This window comes from Calonectris borealis, chromosome 14 (genome assembly GCF_964195595.1).
Source record: "Calonectris borealis chromosome 14, bCalBor7.hap1.2, whole genome shotgun sequence".
In the NCBI taxonomy this organism is placed as follows: domain Eukaryota; kingdom Metazoa; phylum Chordata; class Aves; order Procellariiformes; family Procellariidae; genus Calonectris; species Calonectris borealis.
This window is the reverse complement of record NC_134325.1, coordinates 18,836,767-18,845,944: the sequence shown is the minus strand read 5'-3', so window position 1 is coordinate 18,845,944 and position 9,178 is coordinate 18,836,767. Positions and strand designations below refer to the sequence as shown.

Below are 9,178 nucleotides of genomic sequence, written 5' to 3'. Positions count from 1 at the left end.
TTCCTAACAGGGAAAAGGTTATTCCGTTGCTTCAGGCAGCTATTTTAGCACATGGCATATTGCCTGAAGTTACCAGACGCAGTGTTACTGCAAGCGTCCTAACTCTTCATTATGCGCGTTTGAAGTGGGGCTTATGCTAGTGGTTCTCCTCGCCCCACCCAAAACTCCGAAGCTTATGCCAGCTTGGTATGGAACGTGAAGCGGCCGAGTCCATTGAAGAAAACAAGGAATCGGTTATGTTTGCCAGCACTGCTGGGCTGTAGAAATCTTCTCCGAGGAAGCGGGAGAGCATTGACTCGGCCCCGCTTGGGAAGACAGCGCTTCACCAGTGCTCTGACTGATTCAGCAAGCGGGTGGTGGGTAGGTGCGCTGGTAACTGCCGATCTAGTGCAGCCAACTGCTAAATGCTTCCTATGCTTGTTATAATCTCTGCAATATGCACGCACAGATTATGACATACAACATTTATATGTCCTTCCCCTTGGCCACCGTCCTTCAGGTTCAGCCTGAAGTTCTGTCAGCTTCTCCTGACTCAGATCCTGACTGTTTGATATTGACGCTTGGTTAGGACTGCCTCGGGAAAGGTCAAATAAGCCTTGTTGAACATCTCTGAATTCAGCATATGGTTAAAAACCTAGCACATCCAACGCAAACATATAACTAATCTAGTCCTTTTTTTGTCTGTGGAAAAGGCCTACGCGGACAGTGTCTCTTTATAATTGCTCTGTAGGATTCCTTCAGCATTTTTGTGGGCTTTTGCTGACTGGATGGTTTACTGGAGAGAACCTTTGGCCACCATTTCCTTGCTGTGGCTGCATCACGCAAGAGAAAAACAAGTGGTGTGCCAGCCAGTGGGGGAGAGAAAAAAAAAGCAAAAGTTGCTGTGCAAGTTATTCCAGTGCTGGATTTTTTTCCCCTGTCATTGCTTAAAGTAATTTCTCATCATCTATGTGAAAAATGTAAGGTGGAAAATTCAGGCCAAGTTGGAAATAGCATTTATCTGTGACGATACAGATAAACGTTCTGTCCGTAGGAAGAACGGTTCTCCGATTTCGGGAAACTAAAATAGGTAAATATTCAACTACAGCTGAAGTTAAGTTCCTTGTTCGCAGTTCCTCATTGCAAAATTTTCTAGGTGAATTAATGAATTAAGGGATTTTTTTATATATCAAGTCTTAATTGAATTGATTCTCATTTAATAAGTTCCATACAATAACCCACAAGTGTCTTGCTCTTGCATCCTATTGCTTTTATTTATGGCTTAAACAGAGGTAAAATCTTAAAGTTTGTAAGATCATCTGCTGAGCTGACTGATAATCATCTTAACTACTGTAAAACACCAACAGAATCTAATTTAAGTTCTGAGTGGTTTAGGGTTTACTTTAGGTTTAACAAATGAATTGGCTGTTGTGCTGTGGTAACAAAAATAGATCAGAATACCTTTTTAAATACGACTGGTAGTGACAGGTATTTCATATTGTACTCAAGGCAGCGCTCAATTTTTTTTTATCCAAATGGCATTGATCTAAATCTCTCAATATGACAAAAAAACACTTTCGGTGTCCTCAACTACATTTCTGTTGCTCTCCTTCAATGTTTTTCTAGGTTGTCAATGTTTAGCTCTATATTCAGCTGCCTCCGGAGGAAACTGCCACTTTCCATTCCTGGTTATTTCCCTTTGTGTGTTCTAAAACTCTTCATAATTTTCCTTACTCCCATCTATTCATTCATACCATTTATTTAACCACAAGCGGGGATGCACGGCAGGCATGGCCGCATCATGTTTTAGGAAGAAAGCCTTTGAGGGCGACGAGTGTGTGACTGCCGTCCGGCAAATCCCATCTCCCTCCCCCATCGCTCTGCCCACCAAAGAGGCAGGGGGACGCAGGTCATGGTGGAGCCCCCAACCACCTTCTGAAACCCAGCGTCTGTGTCCAGAAGGGTGCACGGTGGGCGCAAAGCGCGGGTTTAGCTGCTGGGATAGAAATTAAGCGTAGGACAGCTACGCTTCATGAAGGGTGGGAAGAATCTCCATCAAACCCCCTGAAAAATCATGAGAGCTGGTACTATGCAGCGTTACACATGTACATATGTGGCGTGCATGTGTGTATATAGGAGGGATGCATTTGTATAAGTCTTCGCGGCCTGTTTAAGCATTGCGCAGGTAAGGATCGCTCACCGTCCTGCAGGACCGCTCCTCCCCCGGGCCGCGGCCCCCGGGGGCTCGGGGCTTTGCTCTCCCCCGGTCGCGGCTCGCGGGGGGCTCGGGGCTTTGTTCTCCCCCGGCTCCCGGGGGCTCGGCGCTTGGCGCTCGCCCGGCCGAGGCCGGGCCGGGCCGTGCCAAGCCAACGCCACCGCTCCGCCCCCGGGGGGGCGGCCCAGCCGGTAGAGGCAGCGCCGCAGCCCCCCCGCCCCGCAGACCGCGCTCCGCAGGCGCTCGGGGTAGGTGGAGGGGGCACGGGCTGCCTCAGCGCTGCGGCGGAGCCCCCCGCCCGCCCCTTGCCGCGGCGGGGCTGGGGGCGGGGGGGGGGGAGTGGGGGAGTGGGGGAAGCCCGGTGCCCCCCGCCTCGTCGGGGCGCAGGGGGAGCGGGGGGCAGCCCCTCGTCTGGCCGGGAGTCTGGCTTTGCCTGCTGAGGCGAAACGGTGGCCGGCGCTCCGGGGGGGAGGCGGGCAGAAGGGCAGGTCCTCGGCGGTGCGGCTGGGATGGGCGGGGGGGGGGGAAGAGAAGGGTTTTTCCTAGGAATTGGGGGGGGGGGGGAGAAGGTTTTGGGTGGAAATCTGTATTTCTACTGTGTTAAGCGGGGGGGCCGGATCGGTTTTTTTTTGCCTCGCCGGGCTGCCCCCGGGTCTGAGTCACGGCACCGCAGTGCGCTAAGCGGGGCGGGCTGCGGCGGCCCGGGGCGCCCGGGCGAGGGTCCGGCCGCCCCCGGGGGGCAGCGGGGCCGGGACTCCTGCGGGGGAAAAGCCCAGGAGCCACGGCTGGAGCCCGGCTCGGGGATGCAGATACTGCCCGGGGCGGGCTGCGGCTGACTTAAAAAAAGATGGGAGGGAGCCAGGTTGCCTCTGCCAGGCGGTTGCTGGCCGCAGGATCCCTCGGCAAGCGAAGTGGTGCAACCCCGAGCAGCTGCTAAAGCGCCCAGGTCCCCCCAGGAATGGGGCTCGTGGTCCTTGTTGCCCTTTTCTTGCCTCTCTCTGCTCCGAGGTTATGGTGAAGGTAACAGCCCCGTCTCGTACCTCTGCTCCCCCAGGTGGGACCGCAGAGAAATTCTTGGGTTTCACAACCAAGGCGATGAGCCTTTCCTGCTATTGCAGTTGCTATTTCTTGTTATTTCTTGTTGTTGACGGTCAGATGCTTGAGTTGAAACAGCAATTTAGAAAATTTTTAGGAAATGTTTTCTGCTTTGTTTCTTTTAAGCCATGTTGTGAATTGCTGTCTATATATGTTTGGTTTGTTTTTTTTTTCTTAAGCTAAAATTTTCCTGTTGTGTCATCTCATTGTCATTCAGGAGTACAGAAAAAAATTATTCATTTTCACAAAAATAGATTGGTTGAATGACTACTGTCAAAGCTATTATGCTGGCTATGATGATTTTTATTAATCTGCCTTATATTTATTCTGGTCATGACTGGTTTTGCTAAAAGGCAAAACTGTTTTACTCTGCTGACGCCGTTGGATGACTGAGGGCTCCTGGAAGATGGAGAGGTCCCCAGGGAGGTTCTTGTTGCTGTCCAGAATGGCTTTTGCTTTACCACCAGACGAACAGCACTCCTGCAGATTCACATCGCTGTGGGATGAGCCTCTGGTCTTGGAAGGCTTCTCACAGAGTTGTTTACCCCAGAAAATCATCTCATCCTGCACATTATGGTTTTGTTTTTCTTAGTTTTCGTGCTCAACAGTAGGTCATACAGACAGGAAAAAAAGTTAGTGGGTTTTTTTTGTTGGGTGGGGCTTTTTTTTTTGTCAGTAGAAAAATTAGCTAGACAAGGTTGAGAAGGATTTCAGTATTGTTTTACTATGAAACTTTTCAAGTCCACAGTCAGTCTTCTGGGAGGGAGAAACCATCCCAACGTGATGATGGTCTGCCACGCTAGACTCTTAGTTGCGTATAGAAATAGCTTCAAGCAGTATTAACAGGGTCAAGAGCAGCGATGTGACTGTTTCACTGCAGTCTTATCGTAAGTGAAACTTGTTATCTGAATGCCTTTAATTCTTTGGGACTTCCAATCCCACTTGGGCTTTGAAGATAAAACTGAAATCATGCCCTCCGAGCACAAGTACGGTCCCTCTCTCCCTCTCTCCCCCTGTATCTGCTTGATACCCAGTCTGAGTAGCCTACTCCCTGCAATAGCAGAGATTTTTTAGTAGTAGATATTATTGTTTGTAGTTCCGACTCTGTGTGCAGAACTCTACCTAATAACTCCTGTTTTGGAGTTGCCTACGGTAAAAAAATCCTGACCTTCCTATCTCCGTGTACCTCTGGGTTACAGCAGTCGTGGAGGACTGGAGCCACCACTGCAGCCCCGCGGTGCGTTGTGGCATGTGTCGGTCCCTCAGTGAGAGGGAGAAATTTGGGGAGAGGAGAGGCAAAAGCCCTCTTCGCGCAGACAAATCTCTTACAACCCCATGGGAGAGAAGAAAGGAGAGCAGCCTGGCTCCAGGGTTATTGGGGAATTGCTGTAAAAGAAAAAGGATTCGAGACTTAAAGGGCCTTTCTTTTTGTTAGGTGTGTTTGTAGCTGTAAGAAATAGGGAGGCTTGTTGAATGGTGTAATCAGAGGGGAGAAAGGAGACCCATCTGCAGGCTGTCGGGGCTCAAATCTCAGTTCTCACAATAAAAATCCTGTTCTCGGAATAAAAATCCTCTCTTGGAAAGTGCAAAGTTAATTTTCTCTCTTCTCTTTCACTGGTTTTCCTGGCCAATGCCTTCAGTTCCGTACTGAATCAAGTCTTGAAACCTCGACTCCTCACCATGTATTTTGCTAGTTTCGTGTAGCTTTTAAATAGAATAAACGTAACGTCTGTTTATGCCTTCAAATTAGGGCAGAAGCATGATCAAGATGAACGGCATCCTGTTAACGGCCTGCATTGTTCTGGTCGCTTTTTGTAGTTGTGGTGAGTAGAAGGGAGGTTCTTTCCTGATGCAGTGTTATGGCGGGGGCTGTGGAAATCATGGAAAAAATACCGGAAAAGGAAAAATAACAAAAAAGGCCTGCATTATTTAATACCACTTTGGGGAATGACAGTAACCATCGGGCTTAGTTTCTGTTGCTGATTGTCTTTTGGTCAGAAGAGAGAACTGGGGGCAGAATATGATGCTGCTGCTTAATACGGCAACAGACTGTCGTGTTTTGCTGCTAGAAGATTGGATTCCTGTTGTGTAAATTGGAGACGAGGTGTATAGCACGAGGGAGAAATGAGGTGAAATAAAAAAGGGATAAATAAATTCTGCTGAAAGTGTCTCTTCTTGTCTGTCCTTTTGGAAAAGGCAATCTTTAAGAGTAAATGAAAGAAGCAAACATTTAATATATTATTCTGCAGGGACAGAAGGGTACGTGTTTTTAAAAATGACTTGAGTCCATGCTTCAAAATCTTCCTTTCAAAACTGGCAGTCTCAATCTGTACGCTGACAAAAGCTTGTAAATTTTAGCTCGAGTCTAATATCGGGCATATATTTTGGGACAGTTAGACGCAGATCGTGATTCTTCTTTTTTTCCTTTTTAATGCTGCCGTTGTTTCAGTACTTTGTTATTCAGTAAAGATAAACCTCTGTCTTCTTAGGTTATACCCTAAGGTGTTACCACTGTGAGAACAGCCCTTCCTTGTGCAAGACCAACAGTACTTGCTTAGCGATTGAAGACACTTGCTTGCAGATGAGATTTGGTACGTATCTGTCCTACAGACCTAAAATAAACACGGCTATATCAGTTTTCCTTGCCTGTACGCTTCTAATCTGGCCTTAGCATGCATGTCTTAGCCTCGGCCAAAAGAGGGTTGCGAATACTTTTGAAGGTCATGCTTATAGTAAATTGATGTATTTTGACTTCCAAGCAACTGATAAAAGTTAGTGATGATTTAGATAGCTGATTTATACTTGTACAAGCATATACACAGGTATCTCTATATCCAGATTTAAAAAAAACCCAAAAACCAACAAAAAACCTACCACCTAAGGGAGCTGGAAAAAATAGGAGACAGCAGTGACTTTAAGATATAAACCCTTTGCCCTGAATTTGTTACACTTTAAAAACAGATAAAGTATGTATAACCCACAAAATAAACCTGCAGATGAAGACTTGGTTTTTTATGAATTGAGACTATTAGAATAAATTATCTTATCCTGAGGGTGAGGTCACCTGCCTCTCAGGAAGATGGTCAAGGATATTCGGGGCACAGAGTTACTGTTAAATAACATTTAAGTAACTCTTTTACTACGAGCGTCAGGAGTTTCATTGGAAAAACAGAAGTACCGAGTCAGCTGAAATAATCTCCTGCTTTCCCAGCTGGTTCCCTCTGCCCCAGACAGCGGGGACCGGGGTGGGGTGGGGCCGCTCCCTTCCTCGGGATGGTCCCTGCCAAAGCTCATGACTTGGCGTGGAGGAAGCAAAGCTGCTCACACCGCTGGACCGGGACGCTGCTCTAAGGAATTTTCTCTGTTGCCATTTCCCTTGAGCCTAAACCTTCACGAGCACAAACTCTCCAGCGTGCAGCCTACGGCGGTTGTCCGCTGTCAAAGTCAGGAGTCGAGCACTTGAGGTGTCAAGCTAGGGAGGATGGAAGACAAGTTGTTTGATCGCTGGTGTCCAGGGGAATGAGCGAGAAAAGGGGAGGGCTCTTCTGCTCTGTCTTCTGCACGTTGCTTCTGGAAATGAAGCCGGTCAGATCCGACGGGACTTGTCTTCAGCACAAGAATGGGCTTGAGTTACTGGGCTCACTCTGAGCTTTGTGGAGGGAGAACGCCCGTGCTGTAGGACAGCGCAAGAGCAACGCGGGTTGAGCTGGATGGTGATGCACTGCCCTGCTCTGTCAGGAGCCTCAAGCTCCACCCTGTATCTCCCAGTGGGTCTTTTGGACTGAAGTGGAAGCACTGGTCAGCTTGAGCTAGACATCGTTCTTAACCTGTGGCTAAGAGCTACAAGAGAGCGCTGTGGAGGCAGGACCGTGGCTTGCTGTCGCTATCCGCACTAAATTCCTAGTGAAGGCAAATTTGGAAACTTCTAAACACTTGAAGCTAAAAAAAACAAGTATGAGGCAGTCTAGGCAGTGATTCTCTCTCCGTACCAAAAATGGTATTACTTTCAATATTCTCTTAATCTGTTTAATGTTTTTTTTTTGTAGGTAAATTGAGAACTTCCTCCTGCTGGAAGGCATCCCAGTGCAGCATGAATGATATTGCTGAGTTCTTCCAGTTGGATAATTTTGAATTCTTTTGCTGCCAACACGACTTGTGCAATGAGAGCGCAATTACTGGGGTTAACAAAGCAGCCTTCAGTATTGCCTCTGTAATGACCATGTTATGGATGCTTCTGTAATAATCCTCATTTGTATGCCCTACTTTCAAGCTGAAATTATACAAAATCATTAACTCTTTTCTGAATTGTACTTCTCGCATTTTCAGTTCCTAACTGTGGGCCGAAACATTACCTTTTGATTTTAAATTCTGTTTCCTGAGGTTCCATCAGTTAAATCACTGTCTTCATTCATGGGAAGGAGACGTATATTGTTACCGGTTACAGGAATTCGGGTATTTTGGCCTGCTGTATTCATGGGGAAAATAACTTGTTATGAAGTAGTGTTACCATGTGGAGAACATGGGAAAGCTTCAGTGGGTGATGTGAAAGGAAAGGAATATTATAGATTTTATGCTGGAAAACTGTCATTTCTTACCATCCCATAAATTGTAATTAATTTTGGTTGGGATTTCTGGGGTTTTTTTTTTTTTGGATGCTACCTTGTCATACACCAAGCAGTAGATTTGCCCTCAACACAAGCAGTGTTGGATCATAAGTATAAACTCACTGCAGTCTTCATCATGAGTATGGAAATACTGAGTTTCAAGTGATGTAGACTCTGTTCCCATCACTGTAACATTTTTTTTTCTTTACACAAACGAGTAATATGACCTTGTAAGTACTGTTATTTTGGGAGAAAGCATCTACATTTCTTAAACCAAAATAATGCTATGAGTGAGAAACACTTTTCCCTCTTTTTATATTTCTGTGAGCATGCAGACAACGTGTGCTAGCTTCTTTTTTTTTTTTTCCTTATACTTTATCCATGTCCAGGATTTTAACTAAGCATGTGCTTTGCACTGAGTATTTATTGGTATACTGAAAATTGTTTAGAAAATGCTAAGGAATGGAAATGGCACATCTAGTTTATTTTCGCCCATAGTTAGCTTTTGGGTTTTGTTGGGAACAGCGACGTGTAAACTTTACCCTTCAAGCTTCCCCTAAGAGTATTAAACAAAACCTTGCAGAACTTTATATTTTGACTTTTATGCAACTCTATAAATGCCAATACAAAATATACCTGTATTTATATAGCATGAATAAAAACCGGTTTGTATGTGTAAGAGGTCTGAAGCCGAAATATTCTGTACAGGGCTCTGCCTCGGCGGTGGAGACAGACCTTTGGTACATCTCTGGTACTCGGGACTCTCTCTGCCAGGTACAATGTCAAGTTCTCCTTTTTCTCTTCTGGAGCTCCTGGCATGTCCCTGCAAGAGTCATGGTCCATTCCAACGGCGTATTCTCTTTCTGAGGACCCTTGCTTGCGCTGTGCAGGGTGCCAGTGACACCCCTTCACCCCGTAACAAGGGTGTTGCTCCAAATCCATGACGTATTCTGCAGTGTATCTTCTGGTTAAGCTTAGCTTAGCTATGGAAACATCCTGGGATCTCTCTGATCACTCGAAATACCGAAGTCATCCTGTCTTTGATTAATAAAAATGTCAAAAAAGAAAACGTGGAGAGCGTGGTTATTTATTGGCGCGCTGTTTACAGCTGGGTAGGACTGGAGTCGCTTCCCCGTGAGATGCATCCACGCTGCCCGTCCAGAGACTCTCCACAAGTTGCAAGCAGAACTTCTCTCACTTCTCCTCTGGAGATGGGTGCTAGGTGTAGTCAGTTGGTTTTGGCAGAGAGGTTATTTGCTGTTTGATAGCACAAGGGGGAATGGTT

At 46.5% G+C, this 9,178-nt stretch overlaps 1 protein-coding gene across 1 annotated transcript; it reads left to right on the top strand.

The window, feature by feature from the left end:
* The first annotated feature begins 2,367 nt into the window (after positions 1–2,367).
* Positions 2,368–8,572, top strand: LOC142088241 (CD59 glycoprotein-like). Its single transcript, XM_075163395.1, has 4 exons — positions 2,368–2,442; positions 5,040–5,112; positions 5,779–5,880; positions 7,336–8,572. The coding sequence occupies exons 2-4, from the start codon at positions 5,049–5,051 to the stop codon at positions 7,527–7,529; spliced, it is 360 nt and encodes a 119-aa protein (XP_075019496.1). The 5' UTR covers positions 2,368–2,442; positions 5,040–5,048; the 3' UTR covers positions 7,530–8,572.
* Positions 8,573–9,178: the final 606 nt, after the last annotated feature.

Bases quoted from the DNA above. Each gene is read 5' to 3' on its own strand.
- LOC142088241 (XM_075163395.1), top strand. From the start codon at position 5,049: ATGATCAAGATGAACGGCATCCTGTTAACGGCCTGCATTGTTCTGGTC. The intron at 5,113-5,778 runs GTGAGTAGAAGG...CTGTCTTCTTAG, and splicing joins GGTCGCTTTTTGTAGTTGTG to GTTATACCCTAAGGTGTTAC. The intron at 5,881-7,335 runs GTACGTATCTGT...TTTTTTTTGTAG, and splicing joins TTGCTTGCAGATGAGATTTG to GTAAATTGAGAACTTCCTCC.